This window comes from Lichenostomus cassidix, chromosome 3 (assembly GCF_008360975.1).
Source record: "Lichenostomus cassidix isolate B80296 chromosome 3, HeHo_3.0, whole genome shotgun sequence".
In the NCBI taxonomy this organism is placed as follows: domain Eukaryota; kingdom Metazoa; phylum Chordata; class Aves; order Passeriformes; family Meliphagidae; genus Lichenostomus; species Lichenostomus cassidix.
Window position 1 is genome coordinate 83,964,507 of NC_139483.1, and position 25,863 is coordinate 83,990,369.

Genomic DNA, 25,863 nt, shown 5'->3' on the forward strand with positions numbered 1-25,863 from the left:
ACTAATAAAGACATTAAATAATATTTGCCCCGGTATTGTCTCATGGGGTATGACACTGATTATTAGGTAGCAGTCAGACTGCATAGCATCATTCCACCTTTGACCCCAACCTTCCACCCACTCTGTTGCCCAGTGATCCAGTCAGAACCTCACGGTTTCTAGTATAAGTCTGAAGACTGTGCCAAAAGCCTGGCTGAAATCAAGGCATAACACATTCAATACTCTCCCCTAATCCCTGCTGACAGCCATTTTATCAGAGCAGGCAATCAGGCTGGTCAGTCTGATTTGTCCTTGGAAAATCCACACTGGCTGTTCACAGTCACCTTCTAGTCCTTCCAGGATTTTCTACACAATGTTTCCAGGGACAGAGGTGGGGTTGACTGGCCTGCAGTTCAGTGGATCCTTCTTGAAGATGGACGTGATGTTTGCTTTTCTCTAGTTATCAGTGACCTTCCCTAGTCATCATAATTTTTTTATAATGACAGAGGGCAGCCCCACAGTGACATCAGCCAGCTGCTCCAACACCCCTGGATGCATATATTTGGTATCTTGCAAACATCGAAGTAGCTTAAGTGCTCCTTAACACTCTCTTCTGCTTCAGTGGGCAAGGGTTCATTATCACACTTTGCTAACATGCTTAAGTAACCTGGGAGACCTGAGGGCAAAACTTATTAGGGAAAAAAACAAGGTGAAAAAAAAAAAGTGTACTGTTGGCCTTTTCCAGGTCCCCCACCCCATTAAGCAGCAGGTCAACATCTTCTTCAGCTTTGTTTTTGTTATGGATGCACTTAACAGAAGCCCTTCATGCTGTCCTTAAACTCTTTTATTAGTTTCAATTCCAGCTGAGTTTCTGCTTTCCTAGCTCCATCAACACATGCTCTGGGAGTTTCTATGTTCCTACTGGGTAACTCACCCCTGCTTCCACTGTTTACTTTCTTTTCTGTCTGAGGTCAGTCAGAAGCACCTTGCTCATCCATGCTGGCCTTCTGCCATACTCAACTCCCTGCAGAAGAGCATGAAGTGTTCTTGGGGTTCCAGGAAGCTGTCCTTGAAGATTAACCAGCTGGTCTCCTCAGGTTTGCAGGACAGTCTCCAACACTTCTTGGCTTTCTCTTTGCCAGACTCAACAAATTTTTCTCCTTGAAACTCAGATGCCTTGTTTTCTAGGCCCATGAACATAAACTAATTCCCTGCTGGACTCCCTCTGGTTTCTCAACATTTCTTGTGGAATTGAAGGTGGAGTATTCCCCCAAACATGACACAGCATACCAAGAACCACCAAGCAAAGAAGCAAAAATATCTCCCTCTGATCTGCTAGGAGAAGTTTAATTATATAGTCCAATGTGTGCTTTATTTTATTCCAGCAGGAGAACACTGTTAGCTCATAATGCAGCCTCATGTCTACCTCCCCATCATTTTCAGCAATGCTGCTGTTCAACCAGTCAGTTCTCTGCCTGTATCAATGTTAGGGATTAACTGATGCCTTATGTTTCAGAAATAGTCCAGATTTTTTGCACATATTTGAATTTAAAAAAAAAAATCCAACTTAGAGAAAATAAGAAATATAGTCAAAAAATGTAGACAAAGAAGTTTAGGAAGTTTCCTCTTGACGGTATAAAAAATATATCAGTATTAGCTACTGGTAACTTACTTCAAAGAATTCAAATGCTGCAGAAATAAAGTGAAATGTTAAAAGTAACACATTTATGACTGACTTAAATTCTCCTTTCTGTGGCAAAATTCTCATAATAAGTTTGGTAAAACATTTCACACAGGTTTTTCATGGACAATCATTGATTGCCCATCTTGATACTCACTACAGGACTGCTGATTTGATTTTCAGTGTTTTAAATATGCCTGCAGTACAAGTCAGTGAGATCCTGGCTTTAAATGTAGAAATTGATAGACTGTGGTAAGCTTGTTGTGAAGAAAATGCTGGCCACCTCATCTGCAGAAAATAAGTTCCTTCCTTCCTCCCCCTTGTGCTGTATTACAGGAAGTATCTGCCCTAAAGATACACAAATTGCATCAAGGTCACGTTGCAGAACATTTTCTTGAAATTTTAGTAACAACAAAATAATGGGGATTTTTTTTGGTGTGTTCTCTTAATTTGTTGAAGCACCAGAACTATTTCCCCTACCATTTTTCTAAAAGTAATTTGTTGGACATACATTAAGATTTAATTCCAAATATTTGCCGTTAAAAACAGCTGCAATCAACAAAAAATCTGACCAAGAAAAGAGGCAATTACAACAAGTGTTGCCAGCAAAGTCTACAACACATATGTCTCTTTTTGCAAGTTCTGCCCTTGTAGAATATTCGTACAATATTCCACTTATTGAAAGAAGCAAGATTAAAGAGTGGAAAAAGTGCTGCTCCCCATCTCATTTTGCTGAGATCTCAAGAATCTCAAATTTCAAATTTTTGAATCTGCAATCTTGTACTTGGAAAAACCTGTACAGTTTGAAGACTTAGGCAACTGCTCTTAATGCAAAATAATCCTGCTGGGCAGGTTTGTACCACAGCACCACATGCTCTTTCTCTTTTGAAAGAAAAGCCAATAGTATAGTTCCTCTGTCACATTATATAACTCGGAAACTGGATATGTAATGCAAGTACAATTTATGTAGATCCTGGACAGCTGGTAAAAAGGATGCTGAGACTGCAAATGGTTAGAATGAAACTTTTGTTTGTTTGTTTGGGTATTCATTTGGTTTCTCTTCTACCTTGGAACCAGTAAGACTGGGTTTGCCAGGAGCACCTACTTAGCCAGCCTACCCCTGAAACAAAGTGTACACAGCCATCATTTCACAGACCTAACTCATCACTGAGCTAAATTAAGAGAAAAAGGCATCTGGACATGTATTGCTTTTCATTCCTTTTCTATGGAGTAGCTGAATTAATTTCTAGGGTTATTTATGTCTGTTAACTTGTATTTGGTTAACATACTTTTCACTTTCAAAATAACAGGCCATTAACAATTATAGATTATCTAATTCTGCAGCAGATATAGCTGTAGGTTGCTTCAGATAACTGGACAACAAAAAAAATTATGGAATTTTGATCACAGGAAAAGCTTTCTAATGCTTTATTTCAGGCCCTATTCAGAAGAAGACACTCCAGAAGACGCTTGCCTACTACCCAAGTACCTAAAACCCCAACAAGTGTACCACAGCTTCCACTCTCTCCCCAACACCTATGAGGCACTTGAGCCACAGGGACCTACCTTAAACCATAGGTCTGACAGGGAGCTGTATGTACAAAGCTGACTTCTGCTTTCCAGGCTCTGCTCAAAGGGGCGTTTCACATCTTTCCTTCATCTCCAAGTGCCCAATTTACTCAGCAGGGAGAAATGTAAATCTTGATCCTCTGCAACCAGAAAGGCTTGTCCTACTTCCCAAGTGAATGTTCTGTATATGCTGTTAATTTACTGCACCCTCTAACCCATGTTTAAAAAAAATAGCAAAGTAAGTCATCTGCATATTCGACTGTCCCCCTGGCTCCCAAATTATTTTCTCCTTATACTGCCCATGAAAATTAAGGATGTCATTTGAGTTTGCAAATTCCATTCAGGAAAGCAGATGCTTAAAAGTTACATTTAGAAACTGAGCATAAGTAAAACCAAAGATCTTGTTAATCAAAAATGTATTTAAAAGGTAACTATTCAAGCTGAGTAACACAGTAAACTTCAATTTTTTAATATCTTCAATATTTGAATGAGTATTTGAAAAAAAAATAAAAAATCAAGAACTCTGAGTGGAGAGCTACAGACAATTCAATTCTGCATTTAATATATAGTTTTACAAGGAAAAGTTATCGTTAAAAGCCTAGCAATATCTCATTTAGAATTACAATATTAAATATTGTAGTAATTTCCTTTTCTATTCCTTCTTAGTAAAGTGTATTAAATAATTACAGACTTAGTGAGAACCCAGCTCTGCCACTCAAGGCTAAGAACCACCTTCCCTATACAGATTCATGACATATGCCACCATGAAGTACATTAATTTAGGTCTTAATTAAACTATAGTTACTGAGCTCAGTTCTGGTAGAATTCATCTGTGCTCATATGACTTCAAATAGGAACTTAGAAGACTTATTAAAAGAATCTAAAATGAAATGCTTTCTCCATTCCATTCATGGATCTTATGTCCTTGACAGAAGTTGGCCCAAGTAACTTGCATACCATCCAACTGAGTTTTCTGTCCAATCCAAAATTCAGCAACAAAAGAAAGTTTTGAAAGTTCACTTGTTTGATTCCAAGCCAAGCAGGAGACAAATGCCTCACAGACACAAAGAGAACAGAGACAAAGGAAAAACTCCAGTCTCTCTTAAAAACAGAGGGAGCAAATACAAGAATGATTGTTCATCAAAATGATACAAATAATTAAGCAAATAAATACAAAGTTCTCACAACATGTAACAATTAAAATACATCTTAAAATAGCCTGCTAAAATGGCATTTTTGTAACTCCACTCATGGCACAGTTTCCAACATCTTTCCAGCTCTCCTCTGTAGCAATACATGGTAGCATACTGGGGAAAAATTCTAATTAATCATTATAAGTAATCCTTAGCCCTTCATTTTCTCTAGATTTACAGGATGGATTGTGAAAAATTATTCACAGTCTGTTACCAGATAATAATGTTTCATCTTCCCTGCTATATTGGATCATTGTAACCTAGAAAAACACCCCCAAAACACAGTCACAGTTTTTTTGTGGAGACAGGCCATAGGTCTTTTGTCTTGCACTGTTTTCAGTGTTCTAAAAATCATTATTTCTTCAGCACAACAATGCAAAAATACATTCCTACATCAATACCAATAACATAGATTCTTATTAAATATAAATTGATTGATGTTGTGAATGGTTTAACTATTTTGGAAATACATGGTGTGTTTATAAACATGGTCCTTAATATATTTATAATTTATTGATTTTGCAGGTTGTAATTGCACTGCAACACCTTCTATAATTAGAGACTTGGTTTATACCTAAGAGTTTTCAAGGCAGAGTAAGGGGCTTTGTATCTGTGTACTTAACAACCTTCTTAGAAGGCATTTACACCAGTTTTTCTACCTTGACTTCCACATTTAGCTATTTCCCCTCCCTAAATAAAGGACTTTCACAGCAAAAAAATTTAAAAGAACAAAAGGAGCGGCTATCTTAACATACAAGTTAACATACATGAACTTTATCAAGGGCATTGTTACCTGTACTGTCAAATAATATGGTGCCAAAAATGAATTAGGAACCACATCATCCAAACACACACACACACATGCACACACAAACACACACACAAAAAAAAACCAAACCAAAAAAAAAACCCCAAAAAACCCACCAAGGGTTGAAAGAAACTTTTATCAATCACTTGGAATGCGTTTTGCTATTTGGACTATTTTAGGCACTAACAAGATTTATAATGGCAAACATGCTGGAACTTCATGGGATTCTCTTCAAGGCTGGGAAAGAGAAACAATTGCTGTAAAACACTTTTAGCATTTTTTATACATGATTCTGTGAAAAATTTAAAAAAAAAATTAAAAAAAACAAAGCCACCAAGAAGCAGTCAGATACTTCTCCATTCTCAATATGAAAACAAAACATTTTTATTTTTAAATTTACTGGGGCACTGCCAGCAGCTTGATTTACAAAATAGCTTGGTACTCTATGGTTACTAGCAAGGAAACTCATCTTAATAGAAGCAAAATCAGCATGGTCAAACACTACTTAGTGTTTTGATAATTTATGGATACGTGCCTTCCATTAGTCTAAGTATGCCAGACCCTTGGAATAATCTAATAGCCTGGTGTTTTAAAATGAGGACAACTATTTTTAGCATTGCAGAAATGGAGCGGAATGTTCAACAATGTACTGTCAGTGGGCTTGAGCAGCATCCTCCCCTGTGGAGCACGTATCCAGCTAGTGCAGAGCCACCAGCAGGGGCAGAGCTTTGCCTTGAACAGATAACAATCCCACACCAATTACAGTGCATTATACGACACCTTTCTTAACCTAATGGAATATTTCCTTGTTTTTTTAAACAGGATCATATTAATGGTTAGATCACCTGATAGAATATTAGTTAACTAAAATATATTCAAAAGGAATTTATTAAAACTTGCCCCATGAATTTCCTGGATTAGTTGTGTCAAGAAGTTTCTGCTGAATATTATGGCATTTTGGCTTCTCTGCATCTGCCAAGCCTTTCATTCCCTCTTGGTTACTGCTGAGCTACCAGCACTTCTGGAGTACTTTACCAGTGCCATTCCTTGATGCAAACTTGATCCATGTGAGCAAGATTACGATCGTCCCTTAAAATAACCTGAAGAAGAACAGCTTGTGACAGGTAAATAGTTCATTTCCTTTGCTCTGTCCTGCTTCCACAGCAGCCCCAGCGGAGCAGATACACCGTGGCTTGGCCAAGGGGGTCAGGGCAGGTTAGAGGACTCATGTTAGATAACTGCTCAAGAGAAAGGCAAATGACAATAACCCTATTGATCTTATTTGTGTTTTATAACACAGACTGAGTTCAGGGGGGACCTCATTCCCATCCCTTTCTGTTACCCATCTTTGGGACAAGACTGACTTGCTTATCCATTCAGGCAATTAGATGTTAATATACTCTGTATTAAACGACACTTGAAAATCTAGGTTTTGGTGCTTTGTATTCAGACTAAAGAATCAGCAGTTGGAGGCAGCTCAGAGCATCAGACATGGCAATCAACATGGCCACAGGGCTTCTTACTCCAGGCTGCATTCTCTTTAGTTGGCATTGTTTCCTTTATTGCTATTACCATGTCTTAAAAAGCACACCACTCACATAATATCTACATTCAAATACATAAAGCATATCTATATTCAAATACATAAAATGTTTCATTCATAAAGAACATAAGTCAGAAGTTTGTTCATATATTTTCCCCCAACAAATTATTTCCACCCAACAGAAGAAATCAGACAAGTTATGCTGAAAAACCAAAGATTAAAGGATGACTCAATTTATTGTCATGCACAACTACAGGCAGGTATGCTGCCTTTTTTTTTTTTTTTCTTTTTCTCTTTTCTTTGGTAATAAACTGACTGAAGTCTTTGGAACATATGTCAAGGACTGGTTTCTGTGTCATCAAAAAAGTATCAGCAGAAGCAGAGCCTCTGCTATCAGGAGGTCGTCTTCCTGCATTTGGCAAATACAAGTGGTATTCACTGGTACTGCATGTCCTTGAAGAGGTGACAACTTAAAAATACAATCCAGACACAAATTAAACATGGGCTTGAGAACAACCCAGTTCTCACACACAGAACATGAAAAAACATCACACACAGAACATGAAAAAAATGCAAACAAAATCCACAAGAACAACTCCTATAGAGTAGTGAGAAGAGGTGAAAAGGCTTCTGGCTGAAAAAATGCTCAAAGATTTATAATGTCTTATCTATAAGCAGTTTAGAAAATTAAGTCTAGCAAGTTGGATATTTCCATTATCTGAAGCAACACAATAGAAAAAGGTTTGAAGTGACCTTATACTCATGGACAAGTGGTAGTTTATTGCAACTATGTTTTTTTCCCTTACAGCAGATCTGTCAAAAGGAAAATTGCCTGACCTACACACCATCTATTAATTTATTGCTAATCCAAGCATAATATGGTGTTAAAGCAAATCTAAATCCTATTAAAGTTTCAGCAGAATGGGAAATTAATCTAATTGGCCTTGCTCAAATAATATTTGAAATACAATAATGTTAATGTAGGTTAAAAAGCATTATTCAATATGAACATATTGCTGAGGTCTTTCAAAAATAATATATTATGACTATTACACTCAACATAATAGTTGGACCCCCAGGTTTATATTAGGAATGTAATCAGCATTGGTCAACCTCTTAGATCTCGGAGGCTATTCTTTATCAGAGAACTATTATCATCATCGTCATCATCATCACTATCCATTTCCATAATCTGAAGATTCAGGAGGCAGATTCTTAGCTGCTACAAATGTAAGTTTACACTAAAAAATAATCCGTCCCACAGACCATTAAATACTAACTTCAATGTTTAAGCACACAGATATTAAATGAAAAAAACCAGTAGAAAAAATACACATTTAGGGTGTATCAGAAATCAATAGAACTGCATACAGACTGAAATTTCTAATCTAAGAACTAACTCATATCAACACTTTTTCTGAAATGCCATATTGTTGGTGTGCTTGTAGCTGCAAACCTCTTTTCAACTACTGATAAATAAAGTAGTTCAAGGTACAGCTTCCAGGTCTCTACTTACACATAGATTTCTGAGGCTTTCCCAAGAACGTCTCTCCTCACTTCCACAATGGTGCAATTGGACATTTACTGTGTTTTGGAGACAGATTAGGAGGATATACCAAACACGTATCTAGTATTCCAAGTCCCCTGGACAAACCAGAGAATCTGGGATCAGCAGATCTACTGTCAGCACAGGAGCCCTGGACTTGCTCCCTAAAGTTGTCTATTTCCACAAACTCTGAGCACCTCTGTGGGTAATGATGACATCTTAGCCTAGTAGGGTTATAATTTTCTTTTTCAGGCCTTTTCTTAACCTCTTTGAGGCTTATTGGCCTACTCTGCATACCACAGCTGGGATACCTGACAGAAAGCAGCTTGTCTGCTATCTGAGGGACACAGGCTTTTTGTGTGAGTTTTAAAGCATCCTCTCACTAAAACTTAATGTTTATTTAGAAAATCAACAATACTCTGACACCCAATTCTCCAGCTGCATTCCTTTCTCATTCTTCTGTGGTTCAGCAGAAGTACTGCCAGTACAGTGTATTCTAGGGGGTGGTATTTCTTCTGGCTATTTGACAACACAGGCACTATAACCCTGTCACCGCAAAGAGTCACACGTTTGTTAACAGATCCTGAAGTCTTACCATTTTCCAACTCACGGACTGGATACCAGAAGACAAAAATGCTCAGACCAAAGTGTGGAGAAATGGGGTGGGGAAGACAAACTGGCCACAGCAACTCTTACATTACACATCCTACCCGCTTAGGTTCAAATTAATCAAAGGTGATTGGTAAAATCATCCTGCTACTCTTCTATTTGCATTGCTGCCTTTGCTAGGAGAATTGCTCTCATGCCACTGACTAAAAAATGCTATGAAGACCACGGTGTCTTCTACTCAATAAAACAAAAGCAATCCCTCCCCTCCCAGACTGCCATTGAGACAATCTCTCTCCAATTATGCAGCGCGCTGTAATGCAGCTTACAACAAAGATTCAAAAATTCATTGAGGACAGCACTGTACACATTGCATGTAATTTCCATCTGTTCAACAGTTTCCCACCTTTGCTCCTCCCTCGCGGGTGCATCTCTATCAATACTGTATGCTCCACTGGGCAGGGGATTTCTTTCACTCCAGGTGTGTGCTACAGTGTCTGAGAAAGTCCCAAAACCTTGTCATGTTATGGGAAGACACACTAACACAGAGTGTAATGGCCACAGCCCAGAAGTCTGGCATTCTCTTTCCATGCATACTTTTTAAATGAATTTTCATTCTGCAAAGTGAACAGCTATATAAATATTTCTTGAGATATTATATAATATTGAGGGTTATTGTCAATAGCTTAATAATATGCTGTTTATCCTCCATGTGTAAAGGTAACAGGTTATAACTATTAAACAAATTCAATTATTAATTAATTTCTCCTGTTTAGTGTTGTTTCAAACACTGTGTGGGACAATCAGAAGAACTGTCATTCACCAGAGTAAAGGAGCATAGTGAAAGGGGTGTTAATTCTGAAGAAAATGCATTAACTAACTTCTCAGTATCTGTAAAAAAAAAAAAAAAATCTGTCTTGTGTGAGGTACTTGTTAAACACAAATCAAACACCTGTCACCCAGCTGGGCCACGTGTGTCACTGCTGAGCCATCTGCAGGAACACACCCGCGCCAGTTGCTCTACTTAGTGTGGCCTGGGAACAAGAATCCATTAGACAGAAAGTCAACAGTGGAATTAGCAGCACTTTTTCTTCTAGTGCCCTTCCACTTACTTGTTTGACTTCTTGTGTTTCTATTTTTGGGAGCCTCATGCCAGAGCAACAGTGCTGACTGCTGATTAGACAAGACTTGGCCCAGCCTCAGCGTGTCACATTGATTTAATCGGTTCAGACTTGAAACATGCAGGATGGATTTTAGGTGTTTATAAATACTGGCTAGCAGTAAGAAATAAAAAAATAAAAATACATTCTGGTTTGCGATACCTATGAATGACTTTATTATATTAATAAAACGGAGTTTTTATTTCCAACAATTTGGTAACTATGAATTCAAAAAAGCAATTTACATTGGATTGGGACACAACTCACCCACTAAAAAAAAGGCAAGGGAGAGTGAACAGGCCACAAGTCACAGCAGCCAAAAATATAATCTATAACCTCTATGTAATTTGTACTACATGAAACTAAGAATTAAAAAAAAAAAAATCTAATGTGCTCCTCCTAATTGGAGTTCCTATCTAGGGAGAAACTATTCTTATACATAATATAAATGAAGAACAATAACATAAGTTATCCATGATTATCCTAATATAGATCACTGATTCATCAGATCCAAATATCTAGTATTCTGTGAAGTTCAGTACCTAGGTGCCTCAAAGGAAGGCCAACAAAACTTGGCAAAATGTGTCAGACAAGCTTTACAATGCAGCTGTACAGTGAGAAAGTTCCTTCCTCCCCAATTAGTCCGTTTCCTGCAACACACTGCTGCCAACTTTTACAGTGCAATAATGGGTATTTTTCTTAAAGCTCTGCATTCTGATGAGATGGGGAAAGTTCAGAATATCAGTTTCAAAACCTGCAGTCTCTAGCCCTCACAAATGAAGGGGAAAAGTCACACAAGACTAAAACCTATGTGCCACAGAAACCTTTCAGAAAGAATCCAATAAACACAATTTATGAACAATTGAAGAAGAATCCTCAAGCCTCCCCCCGCCTTTTCAAGCTCTATAAGGTCCTGACTGAGGCTTTTCAAGCACATTTAAGAATCCCAGAGCCAGACAGACTCACAGCTAGAGTATTCATGATTCTCTGATTAAGGAACAAAGAGCTGCATTTAATGAGTGCATTATTTAACAAGCACATTATGTTTTACTTCCACGTTACATAACAGGCTAACAAAGGCCTGCCCTGCATGGCAGTGTGCCACACTCCTCTTTGCTCCCAGCATCCCAGACCCCTTGAAAATGAACAGTGACCTTTGGTGGCTTTGGCCACACCTCACATCCCATCACAAAGGCGGCTGCTGCACTCCAGGGCCCCATGAGCAGCCACATTCTGCTGGTTATTTCAGTTCCAACACAAATACCAGAGGGCACACATACCTCCCACTCTTATCTTACCAATGTCACTTGCCTGGAGGAGCCCACGGCTTTGATGCCAAGCAATACAAGGAGTAATGTCTGGCTCCAAAAACACATTTGTACTTTTGTTCTACTGAGACATACTAATCTGATTTTGAGGGAACCCATGAGAGCACAGAAGACAATGCCGTAAGTTTCCTTAGATGGGACTGAAGCACATTTTCTTTTTGCTCAAAAAGCAATGATTCTTAAATTAAAAAATGAAGTCTCTGCTCACCAACACCTACAGCAGTCACCAGCACCATTCCCTCTGGAATGGAAATAACACCCAAGCAGTGTCACTGCATACCAGGTAATTTGATTCCAAGGGCTTTCTATTGAGAACTGAACTGAACTGCTGTCGTTTAGCTCAGGAATTGAAAAACCAGGGAGCTCAACAGTTCCTGGAGTTGTGAACTGCAAAAATCACCTAATAAGGCAAAAATAAGTCAGCACAGCAGACAGCTCTCTGGAATCAAATTTATGATCAAAGGCTATTCAAAACACTTTCTTGTAATGCTAAGGAGAGAGCAAGAGCAAGCAAGCAAGAACTATACATGCTGAAGCAATGAAACAAGTTTTGGAAAACATAATGGTCTAAAGTGTATTTTCCAAGTAAGATAATTTATTTCATTTTTAAGCATATTCATGCATTACAAATCTATTGAGACCTACTATTTTCATATAGATCCATCTCTTGAAATCAGATGTATATTAATTATATGCTAAGATTACTGAAAACACAAAAAGAATACAAAACTTATAGAAAATTTGTTGCTGCAATAGATGGCATCCAACTCCCTGATTTACCATCACTAGAAATTCTCAAGCTCAAGGTTTTAAACTTAGTAGTAAAAAAGGTTTCCAATTGGACCACCACTATCTTCCTTTTTCTTTTTTTTTTTTTTTTTGAGGCCAATACATTTAATTGTTTACTTATAAAAAACTACATTTTAAAAACTTGTACTCTATTTCCTGTTAGAATATTGTTTCAGCTTTACATTCTTATAGCTCACCACTCTCCTACTTAGAAAAGATTTGAGATGTCAAATATTTTTCCTATGTTACTGATTATATTACTTTCTGTTAGAGACTCCAGAGCAAAGCAGCACAAAGATTTTTCTAAAGTTACATAACTACCACAATTTATGTCCATACATGACCTAAGAATATTGACATATAACTGATTAGCAGCGATGGGAGCTCATAAATTGGACGGCACTGAATAAAAGACAGATAAACTGAGTGAGATGGCCTTAAGTAGTACCTATCCCGTGCTCCACATGCATTTTGGAAGTTTTCTCAAAGACGCTGATGAGCTACTTTGGAAATATCCTGATCCCTGTCAAGGATCTGTACAGGACATGAAATGTGGAAGGCAGCATGTCCAGAGATCCTTCAAGACAGCTGCAAGGAAAAGACTACATTACTGTAAGCTCAACACCAATGTCTCCTCAGATTTGTACATTTACATGAGTGATTAATGCTCCAGAAGCATATGCTAAACTGGCATTACAGGCCATATGGCCCTTGTGCAAAGTTAAATATGCCCTGCAAAATTCTAGAGTTTCCATGGTCTAGCTGGAGCAATGGGGAAAGCAGGTCAGTGGTCACAAGGATCTTCATGATGACATGTTTTGATTTGGATGTACATTTAACAAGTTTCCGGTTGTGGATTTCATGACATAGCTGGCCCTGAAGCCCTGACCCTGCAGTAACTCAGCAGGGAGATGGATATTAAAAATATCTCTGAAAGCAATTTGAAGTCACATGCTACACTACCATGTAATTTACTTTTTTTTTCAAAATTTTTAATTCACATATAAAAATAAAATCATGCTGGAAAAACAAAGCACTGGACATTTCTAAGCCATGTTTTATACTGAGCTTAAATTACTTATTAAAAAAATAATCTTATAATGCAGCAGTTTTCAAACTCATTTTCACAGCTACCACTAAGGGAAAGGAGTGCTCTTCCCACCAGGCAACGAAAAGTGAACCATTCAGGAAGTGTCATGATGATGCTTGGATGTAGCATTCATACCACAAATGGTATCTATACCACATTTTGGTTAGCCTTTCACTAACAATTTCCTTACCTGTACCAAATATAACGGGAACCCTATTCCAAAAGGCTAATCAAATTTATCAAAAATGAAATCATCATTGGTTTCCAGATAAGTTAAAACTGAAGACAGCATGGTGATATTGGACTTGAGAACACTGAAGTTCCAGATAAATATAGGATGCAGTTAAATTAAGAAAAACACTGCTATACAAGCAGCATTATTTATTCTAGTACTATTATTTTCTGGCTCACAAAATATGTAAGTTTATGCACATTTTTTTTTGTCATCATCACAAATACATGTGCTTGAAAAAAAGAAGGACCAATCCTTTTACAGATACCTGCGGAACAGTTTCATGTAAACTTCATTTCATTTAAATCTCACTTTCATGACTCAAAGTACAAATAGCACTCATACAGTTGGTAGAGCTCTTGAAATGTACACTTAATTTTTTCTCTGGTCTGACTTTGAATATAAATCTAAGTTGTATAGCAGTAAATACTTTTTGATTTACATAAGTATTTCTTTCTCTTTTCAGTCTAAACTATTTTATGAACATACTGCAGGAGCATCTATAGAGTGCTGTAGCAAATACACAGCATGTTAATTATCTCATTGCTTCAAGCTTACATACAAGACCAGCTATTTTAAAAAGCTTACTCAACATATTTATTATTTTAGGAATACTGTTCACAATCCAGATTTCAAAAATTAGTGCAAAAAACTAAAACAGTAAAGCCATTTGAAATTCAAATATTGAAAGTGAATGTTGTCACAAGTATTTCACAAAATGTAGTTTATGAAACGTAGATACATCATCTCCATCACTGTAAATTGTATTCTACGAATCATAAGAAAGCAACTACAATAGAACTTTGGATAAAGGGAGATTGACAAATCCAGTTCAATTTGGTAAATGTCCTGAATTTTCTGAATTATCTATCTGCCTACATCAGTTTTATTTTTCAGAATGTAATGACTGATAAAGAAGAAAAAAACATTTTCATAATGGAAAAAATTAGAAAAATATGGAAAGGCCAAGAATAGAGCAAATTACTCACTTTTCTTAGCTTGAGTCCTTTGAGCTTTACTGCCATCAGCACATCCTCAGAAGCATAAGGCCTTTCTGGCTAGCAGGACTCATAACACACATAAGCCATAGAATCATTAATGTTGGAGAAGACCTCTAGGATCAAGTCCAACCCTTAACCTAACACTGCCAGCTTCACCATTAAATCATTTCACCAAATGCCACATTTTTTTAAAACTTCAAGAGATGTTGAGTCAAACCACTTCCCTGGACAGCCTATTCCAACGCCTGATCACCCTTTACGTGAAGAAGCTTTTCCTAATATGTAATCTAAACTCCCCCCGGTGCAACTTGAGGCCATTTCCTCTTATCCTGTCACTTGTTACCTGGGAGAAGAAATCAACACTCCTCTCAGGTACTTCGAGGTGCCTGGAAATACACCATGAAAGGAAGGTCACAGAAAGGCTTGTGTTGAAACAGATCTTGAAGATCATCTAGTTCCTTCCCCTCTGCCGTGGGGTTAGACCATGGCTACTCATTAGACCAGGTTGCTCAGGACCCATGCAACCTGACCTTGAACACTTCCAGGAACGGGGCATTCACAACTTCTCTGGGCAACCTAGTCCAATGCCTCACCACCCTCTTCGTAAGGAATTTCTTCTTAACATCTAAAGGAAGTTAGCTAAAACTCTCATATTTCAGTTTAAAACCACCCCTCCTTGTCCTTTCATTATCTGCCCATGTGAAAGGTAGAGCTCTCTCTTTTTTTAAAGTCCCTTTTAAGAACTGGAAGGAGCCATCACATGATATATTTTGTGAAGAGTCCCAGCACAAAACACATGCCAGGGAAATTAACCATCTGTAACAATCCCCCAAGTGGGTGCTATGGAAAGGACTTGCACAAATACAACCTGTATGGACCTAATATGACATTATAACTTCAGTTAGGGAGAAGCCTGTGGGTCTCACCATGAGGAACATTGCCGCACCATTTCAGTATTACAGGAACACCAGGAAAATATTTAAACTTTTTTTTAACAGAAATGCTTTACAGCAGTGTATTGACCTTGCTCAGGTTATGTCAGCAATGTAACCCTGCACAATGCTAGGTGAAGACCATTCTTAATGGCTAAGCAATCAGTTCTTGTTGCCATAATGAGTCTAACTGCTAGATCAGGATTGGCTAATTTGTGGAGCCTGATCTGCAACAGATAGGTGACTGTCCTAATATACCTTAAAGCAGTCCAGTCACCTCAAACCTCCACTTCAGGGACAGATTTAATTTCCCACACCATAACCAGCACTCTGGCTGCAATCCAATTATAATAAATGGCTTCAGAAGTGTATCCAGAGGCAATTTCACTTTCTATTCACCAAAAAGAAGATTAACACAGTGCTTCCTTCAACATATCTCTTCTGTTCTCACAGACTTTGCTGAACGTTGCTAGAAGGACAGAGCCTATGGTCTCACACACAGGGATTCAGATTAACCACAACTTCCAGTTGTTCTTGTATCACAGTTTGACAGATACCTTGAAGAAGTGTCCCCAGGAGGCTGAGCTACAAATCAGTCCTGATTGCATGAAAGGGATCATGCCACTGTATTCCATCTCTTCTGACAGCCTACAAAGGCAGCAAGTTTCCCTCCAAGGGAAGACTACTACCCTCTTATTTTAGAATTATAAACAAACACCTCAGAACTGCCTCCTCTGATAATCTCAAGAATTTGTCCAGTTGCCCCAAGTAGGTTTTACTATTTAAAAGAAAAATCTCTTAAGACAGTTCCCTGAAAAAGGATGGGGATGAAGGAACTAGGTAGGTGGACCTCAAGTAGACAGTCACATATGGAATGGTGCTGATTATCTACTGTGTTGTGACTTCAGGGGCCTGAAGTAGGGCTCCACAGGGTCTGCATTAGATTCTTAACTCTCTAGATTAGTCACAAGCACCACCACACTGACTGCTTTTAACCTGAAGGCAGATGAGACAACAGGCACTTTTTGAGACAATCTCATTTTTTACTTTGGCAGCTTACAAGAACTGCATCAGAAAAATCCACAGAACTGCAAAATTATGTCCAGAACATTCCTCTGTTTTCTTTAGGCTGTTAAGGCTATTCTTATGTTACCCTAGAGTCATCAAGCCTTAAACTATGTCCTCTGTATTAGCCTTCAGCAGATCCAGCCTCTTAATTGGCAAGAACCTCTTAGAAGTCTACACCACTTCCTTGTGCACCTAGTGGCAAGCAGACTGTTGCAAACCCACTGCAGTATTTCAGGAATGCAGAATTATGCTGTCAGTGATGTTATGTCTTAGAAGTGACAGAAGGCCAAGTGTCACATTTGAAGACTGAACAATTTTCACACTTAAGATCGTTGAAAGTCAAGGAGATATATGAAGCCTTATACATGTCTCACCATTTACTCAGATCTTGAAAATTAAGTATACCAGCATCAAGCACTGTTTTGGGAGATTGTCCTGTTAAGATTCTCTCAAGTAATAAAGCCCATTGCATAGTTGTTCTAAGTTTAGTTCTTCACTACATCAGGTATGTTTGAGATAATCAGTCTAAAGAAACAGGACTTCCAACAGCGAAGTTTATCTCATCCTAAGATAAACATCTAAAATAGGCCAAACAAATTGATATTGTTGCTTGCACATAACAACATGAGTGAAATCTATTGCTTATTTATTCTCTGCACCTTTCCCCCGTGAATGAAGTATAATCAAAGGAGTATTGCAGTGGATAAGTTTTGGGTGTGTTATAAAGAGCATCTCTGTTCTTTAAAGCCTCAAACTTCATTTACATTAAAAAACTAGCATAATTTCTTTTTCCTTCTTCCTGTTTCTAACTAGTGACTCAGGGACACATCTGCACAAAGCTCAAAAATACACAGTGCAGAAAACATAACAGTCATACCCAACAACAGACAATGTGTTGAAGGCTTTAAGAGGATAAACAAAGAGCAGTAGTTCCTCAGAATGCTCTCCCAGCACTGCACAGTCTGCACCTCAACATCCTGAAATGTAGGAGATACCATTGCAAACAACAGTGTTTAAGAGTATTTTTATCATAGAATATGCTGAGTTGCAAGGGACTCATCAGGATCTTCAAGTCCTATTCCTGGCCCTGCACAGAATACCCCAGGAATCCCACCATGTGCCTGAGGGTGTTGTCCAAACGCTCCTTGAACTCAGACAGGCTTGGTGATGCTCCTCCACTTCGCTGTCTTTAACTCTGTGTACAATGTTAGTATCCAGAACATCACACTTAAAGCAGCACCAAAATACGGGACTACAAATTTATATAGTTCTTGATGCATCACCTGAGACACAGCATTTTAACCCCTTTCACAACACAAGGAAAATATTCACTGTAGCTTCAGAAAGGAGCTAACGCACAGAGCACTATACTACTCTGCTTAGACATGACAACTCCAGCTAGCAGAAGCTGGGCAGCTGGATCTCAGTTTCTTCATCTAGCTATGCATGTACAAAATACTTGGCTTTCTTTTTTTATTTTAAAAGTTTTCAGATTTGACAGCTTCATATTTCATGGTAGTTAATTTTGAATTTGCAACAATGGTATTTTATATAAGCTGAATTAAAAGAGTTGTAATGTTCAGAAAAAGTACAATGTCTTGATATTAAATATGATCTGACTGTTGAACTTCATGTAAACTAACAGGAGCTCTGGGATTTGGCCTGACAATGAATTTGCAAGGCGCTTAGCAAAAAAACCCAAACAATATTAACCATGGAAACTGTAATAATAATAACTTGGACTGGAAAAGCAACATAGCCTGGTAAGTTTAAAGCAAGATAACATCAGAGTAGGAGCTACAGAAAGAGCCAAGGGAAAATATAGCTTCATTCTAGGTCAATCACAATCTACAATGCTTTACAATAACTCTTTCCATTAATTCACATCTACGAGCACAGTAAAGTAAAACACTGTCTATCTGGATCAAATCAAAGGTTTCTCCAGTCGATTACAGGACTACAGTTGTGACAAGAACAGATGTCTACAGAAAAATCCAACAGGGCAGCCATAAAGACTTCTCCAGTGGCCTTCCCAGACTCCAGCCTCTTGGAGTTCAAGAACTTTCAGACAAGAAGACTGATACACTCCATGGATTTTTACTCCATTAATTTTCTAATACATTTTCAGACTTTTCAAGTTCTGTGGCAGTGTTCAGATAATAATACAATAAGTAACACTGTAATAAGAAGAAAGAACCCTTTCTGCCCTTTTTGAACTTGCTGTCAGATAGGTTTGATGCTCTAATTCACACACTGAAGAACAAAATTGATAAATAAATAAATAAATCCCTATTAATCTTTTCTGCTCCATTCATGACTGTACAGAGAACAGAACACGTCACATTTTTCTTATTTGCGCCTTTTTCAGATTGAAGTCCACATTGCCACAACTTAATTGGAAGATGCCCAGTGCTCTTGATCACTCTTGACACCTCCAAATCTTTTCTGGTATTATTAGATTCACACTGAGATGTGAGAAGCAGAACTGTATACATTATTCAAGTTGCAACATAATACGGATTCACTAAAAATGGTGACATTAAAATGCTTTTGCTTTGTTCCCTATTCTCTTCCTAGTGATTCCTAAATACTGTTTATTTGACTAGTATTAAACAGTGAATCCATGTTTTCCTTGATCTGTAATTCCAAGATCACTTTCCTGAATAGTAACAGCTAGTCTAGAGTCTGACGTGAAATGCATAATGCTTCCTTTGTTTTCCTCTTCATCTGCATCACTTGACTATTGCTTTCTCTGAGTTTTACATACCACTTGATAATTCAGTCCATCAATGTTGCAAAGTCCTTTGAACATCTTTTCAGCCTGTTCTCCATTGTTCTACCATATGTAACTTAACATTAGCAGCAAATGCCTTGATTTTAACTCATAACTTTGGTAATATAATACATCTACCTCCCATTTCTAACAAATCACAATTTGAGAGAAATACTAAGTAAAAAGAAAAGACAGTTTCATAATTTTATATCCCATAAACCTGACAGCAACTAGCTGTTTCCTCAGTGTTATGAGGGCTGTCTCCATACTGCAGATGCTAGATATTAGACTTATAGACTTCCTCTAATACAAGTAAGTAGCACTGAACCAAGTAAGTACACACAACTGTCTTAATGTGTACACTAACATTCTAAAACTAAGTGAAACTTATCCTTGAAGACACTGGTAGGCTGGCATGTCCTCCTAGCCATGGCTATTCCAAATCTTTGATTAAGAAGTCAGTGGTGTTTATCTCAAGCTCTATCAAGCAGACTGTTGACTGTACAAGAGCTCTTATCTAAGCTAGCAGATCACAAACTGGGCAAGTGGAACAGATAGCTTCCTTTAGCTCTGTATGTAATCCCCACTTCTTGGAAAAAACCCCAACAAACAAACATATCTGCAGACAATAGTACTGATCTGAACAGCTTTTTCAATGCGCCACAAAAACACAGCAGTGCAGGTAAGAAATTAATTTTCTAACACAAGTGATCTATCCTCCCATTTCTGTAAATATTTACAGAGATGCCTCTGTCATAACACTTCCTGAGAATCAAATAACATATCAACATACATGAACATACCTTTTCGCCAGGCGAACCAGCAACACCATCTGGTCCTTTCACACCCATCTCACCCTGCAAAACAAATTGAGGAATTAGAAGCTCTACAGACTTCTGAGGTTCACGACAACTAATCCAGTCATATCAGACTCAACAGAAAAGCATCTTCTACCTGATTTTTTAATAATGCAACCACTGGGGAGGAGGATGCCTTACATGTAACACTAAAATCAGCAAAATAAATACATTTTACTGTCAATTAATACCTTAATCTGACAAATACTTGCACATCCACATTTCCATAAAAGCAAGTCCACTAATTTAAAAGGAATTCATTGCAACAGAAGAGTGAAACCAAGAGGGTCTATTTTCAGTTCTACACTGAGAAAGCTCAACATGTAATACAGATCCATCTAAAGTCATGTACCCACAATATTTTTGAAAGATGCTATTTAAATTCAGTTCCTCTCTCCCTGCCTTTCATCCCCTTAGAGAAACCAAAACCCAAACCATAAGCAATCTATAAGAAATTTTGAGTTTTGAGAGACAAATAACTGACTGATAAGGAGCACTATGGAAGATCCCAGCAGCTGTAAATTGGACCATAAGTCTTAAAAATTACATAAGAAAACATCAAACCCAGAAAATTTGCTAAATAATGTCAAGTATAAGGTTTAAAAAATTTAAAATAAAAAGCTTTTGGATGCTAGAGGAATACAACAACAGTACTGAAACTACATAGTCTTCATTTAATAACAAAACAAAACATTAGGTGTGTCTATTTCTACCAAGAAAAGAACATTCTCCAGCAAGAATAACATCATAACTCAACTCTGAAATGAAGTTATTAACCTTTTTGAAGTTAAGAAAGGGGCAGTGACAGTGGCAAGAAGTACACAACAACAGTGTTTGTTATATTCCAGAATCATAAAGGTTAAAAAAGACCTCCAAGATCCTCAAGTCCAACCTTTGACTGAACACCACCACATCAACGAGACCACAGCACCAAGTGCCACATCCAGTCATTTCCTGAACACCTCCAGATATAGTGACTCCACCACTTCTCTGGGCAGCAGATTCCAATGACTGACCACCTTTTCAGAGAAGAAATTCTTCCTGATGTCCAATTTGAACCTTCCGTGGTGCAACTTCAGGCCATTTCTTCTTGTCCTGTCCCTGGCTGCCCTGGAGAAGACATTGACCCCATCTGGCTACACTCTCCTTTCAGACAGTTACAGAGAACAATAAGGTCACTCCTGAGACTTTTCTCCAGCCTAAATAACCCCACCTCCCTCAGCTGCTCCTCACAGGACTTGCGTTTTCTGAGCATGTCCTTGATCCCCTCACGCAGATCATGGATAAAGATATTAAACAGCTCTGTCTCAAAAATAGACCGAAACCCTGTATGTGCTAATAGCATGAATCCACTGGCACTATGAGAGATAAAGGTTACCTTATCTAATCATCCACAGAGTGACTCTCTTACCTATGCACCCTCTGCTCCCTCATGCCAATTGCCAGTATTTTAATAGACCAGAAAAGCTTTGTTACCTTCAGCAGGGTATTTTTATAAACTGCATAGTCTAAAATTACAGAGTCTGCTATACCCCAGGAATCCTTTAGCCCGTATGACTTACTAGCCAATTAACCAAGGTATATTTACACTTCTGCTCCACTAACTGCAGACAGACTCCCCATCTTGAAGACAATTATTTTCCACTGCAAATTAGATCTGCAAGTTATGCTTCTAATTGTGATTTTAATAAGTACAGGCTGAAAGGTGGTAGTCTTTCATGCTTTTATGAATATAAATATCAGATACTGTAGGTATCTAACAGTATTCATATAAACAGAATGACAGACTAAAACCAAAAATAGAGCAAATGCATATTTATCTTTTCTTTTTTCTTAATGGCATTTTATTTTCCTTCTGCAGACCTTAAAAGTCCTTAACAAAAGCAAAGGATATGAAGCCAGGAAAAACTGTATGTAAGGTGTAGTAAGAGTTAGTAAGGCAGTGAAAAGTAGCAATACAATGCTGGAATTTATAGGTTATGAGATACACACAGTATAACAACACCCAAAGGTAGAACTGTGAGCTGTAAGTCTACTGTCAGGATTTACTACGGGTGAAAGGGAAAATCCTTTTCAACTGAGCATAAGCTATTTATTGAATAAAACACTTAAGCCATAGCACTTGTTTTTTCAGAATGTGATCTGCTGCAAGCAATAGGATGGCTACCATACTTTCGACAATGCTTGTTTTGGTAAAATCACACAGACAGTGTGGAAATTTAGCAGGTTGAAATTAAAAATTAAAGAAAAATGCTTCTGTCCACTTTTCATAAAGCCAAGCCAAACAAAATTCTTAGAAAGTGTTTGCAGACAGCAAACATGCTTCTTTCTAAAGCCATAATCAGCCTTCTCTCTGAGGTGGAAACCATTTTACACATCTGAGACTGCCTGCAGCATTACACTTGTGATCATTTTTTTACATTAATGACTCAGAGAGCTTCAAAACCTTTGACCTTTAACTCTTTGCACCCTTGCAGTCTTTATTAAGCACACCTGTTGTAGAACTAGAAATTAAATGCTAGTAAGACACAAAATACAGTCATGGACAGCAAAGATACATAGCCTAAAGGCAAATGTGGTGATAGAGAAAATTACAAACTGATAAATAGTTAACAAATTATAGTCCTTGATCACATAAAGCCAAAACCCATTCTTTCAAGAACATATTTTATTTAAACACATTATTTTGTCTTCTAAATTGGGTGTCTATTTACAATATATTTACACTGTTATAGGCTGTGGAATTAATTTATCACAGTAACATTTAATCTTGTACTAACCAGGAGGAGATGATGATTTAAATACTAAGATAAAACCAAAAGCACATAATAGAGTGGCATTAACATGGCCTAGAGCACGCACAGCTATAGTATTGCATTGCAACATTGCTTTTGTCTACAATGGGGACATATTAGTTCAGACAAAATTAGTGATATACATCAGTTGTCAAAACACCCCTTAACCTTACTCAGGTTTGGTTCAGTAAGATTTGATTAAGCAAATTAGCTTTCCCAGTTGTCACCTCTGTATAGTCATGTGTGCATTATGTTGTGGTTTAATCCCAGACAGCAACTCAGCCCCATGCAGCCACTTGCTCATTTCCACTCCTCTGGTCAGATGGGGGAGAGAATCAGAAGAGTGAAAATGAGAAAGTTTGTGACTTGAGTTAAAGACAGCTAAACAGGGAAAGCAAAAGCTGCACACACACAAGCAAAGCAAAACAAGGAATTAATTCAGTGCTTCTCATGGGCAGGCAGGCATTCAGCCATCTTCAGGAAAGCAAGGTCCCATTACATGTAATGGTGACTTGGGAAGACAAACACCATCACTCCAGATGTTCCCTCCCTTCTTCCTTTTTCTCCCCACTTTGTATACTGAGCATGATACCATGTGTAGGGTATGGAATATTCCTTTGGTAGTTGGGGTCACCTGTCCTGGCTGTGTCCCCTCCCAACTCCTTGTGCACCCCCAGCCTCCTCACTGGTGGGCTATGGTGAGGAGCAGAAAAGGCCTTGATGCTGTGCAAGCACTGCTTGGCAAGAATGAAAATGTTCCTTTGCTAGCAACCCTGTTTCCAGCACAAATCCAAAACACAGCCAATACTGGCTTACTGTAAATAAAATCAGCTCTGCCTCAACTAAAACCAGGCCACAACATCACCAGAAATGTCCAGGTAAAAAAAAAAAAAAAAAAAAAAAAAGTATACTATTAACAAGAAAGAACAAATAAATTCACATTCAGAGAATATGTTAAGAGAAAGAAAACTCATCCCAAAGGCAGCATCACTCCAGGGTTTCCCTGGTTCTGTGGGAGCAGGAGCGCGTATATAGAGCAGCATCATCCCCGTTAGTCCCAGCACAAACCCCCAGCTGTGCCCTCAGTGCAGGGGCTCAGCCTCACCCTGACCTGAGCTGGGTGTCACTGGTTTAACCCTGCACTGCTGCCAGTGACTGCTGGCTGCCCTGACAACCCGTGACATTCCCCCACCCCTCTGAGCACTTCACAGTGGTGAGGAGTCGCTGCCACCATCTCCACTCCTCAGGAAGACTCAAACGCAGGAATGAGATTAATACTGCAACTGCAAATATGGTAACATAGAAAAGAAGTCTACGTTTCAGAATTTTTTAAAGGAAAAGAATTAAGTTGAATCACTAATGATATTTTCCATGATGCATTTGATAACTTGAACTACTAGATGGTAAAATCTAAGTTGGACTATCCATAAATTCTTAGGTTTGTGAACATGAAGCATTTCCTTCTGCTTACTGTAAGATTTTATTCTACTACGTATACTGGCAACTCCTGATTTTGTCCTAACTGACAGCCAGTCATATTCTGCTCAATTTGCTTCTTTTTCTTGCATTCCAGCTTCCAGGTCCCTATCAATAACCTCTGCAACAAAGACTGACCCAGAAAGGAACCATTCTCAAGGCTGCATAATACAATAGATATGCTTTTGGTGGAATCAAGTGGACTGGATTTTAAGAGGAAAGTCAGAGGAGCAGTAAAGAAAGACTAGCAAGGAAAATAGGCAGAAAGAGCTATTCATTTGTTCTCTAGGAGCTCTTTGTCCATATCGTTCTATTACAAATATTTTCCTAGTGCAATAATATATTGCATAAGCCTATCTCTACCAATCCCAAAATAGCCTTTTAAATGTCTTTTTCCTTAAGTAAAATTTAAATTAATGAAGTTGAATAGCAATCAATATCTCCATGGTGTGCATCAGCAGGCATTTTAATATTTAAAAGCACTCTGCCTCTGGCTTTTTGGTCGCTAGTGCACTTATAGCATTAACCAATGACCTATTAACACAGCTTGGATTGGTTTAATGTCATATCAAAATATTTAATTCTGTTTAGATTTCAGTTTAAAATATTTCATGGGCACTAAGTTTGCTTAGAAGAAGTAAAAATAGAAAACAGTTAGCTTTTTAGCCTCTTTGAGAGAGAAAAATCAGTTTATATATTCAGCATATATGCAATCATTCCAATCACAGTCATTCCGTCTTTCTGAAGAATTTCTACACATTGAGGACAAAACAGGACATTTACCACATGATCAAAAGACATTCGCTAACAACAAACATGCTTGTAAGACTCTGAGTAGCCATATACCATGCTGAAGTAGTAGAAGTTGCTTCCAAAAGAGAAAACATAGTAAATTTCTCACTCAGATCAGCAGGAAAAAAACCCTAGCTGTACAGCAGATATCAAAACGTGTTAAATCACAGGAGGCTTCCAGCTGCCTTGTGTCCACTTGCCACTTGTGAAATACACTGTGCTAACAATCAAGCTGCCATGAGAATGACATAGCATATTACTTAGATATAGCCTAAATAATACACTTAGTAAGTAGCAAACAAAGTTGGTCCTGGTGACATTTTTAGCTTTAATTATTGAGAAATTAAAGAACAGGAGGTGGTCCCTTACTGCAGAAACTGATCTCCCAGCAAAAATATTCTGCAGAGCAAGCCAACTACTTCATGCCCAAAGTACCAGAGATAATACTTCTGAGTGAAGAACTGTCCTCATGAAGTCGTAATGGGAGGCCAGGTATACAAGTAGGAAGTTCATCCACACAAATGGCATCATTTTGATCAGTGATGCTCCTGTGCATTCACATGCACAGCTTGCCAGAGATACACCAATATTTGCATGAATGCTTGTCCCAGTGACAATATGGCACTTCAGTTCTTTGGGCCTGCA

At 38.1% G+C, this 25,863-nt stretch overlaps 1 protein-coding gene across 9 annotated transcripts in view; it reads right to left on the reverse strand.

Moving 5' to 3' along the window:
* COL19A1 (collagen type XIX alpha 1 chain) overlaps positions 1-25,863 on the reverse strand; it is a 168,176-nt gene that overhangs the window by 113,658 nt on the left and 28,655 nt on the right. For all 9 annotated transcript variants that reach the window (XM_085056550.1, XM_085056551.1, XM_085056547.1 and 6 more), the window contains one exon: positions 20,102-20,155. In XM_085056550.1, the coding sequence (XP_084912676.1) occupies positions 20,102-20,155 (54 nt within the window). The remainder of the gene's footprint in view (positions 1-20,101; positions 20,156-25,863) is intronic.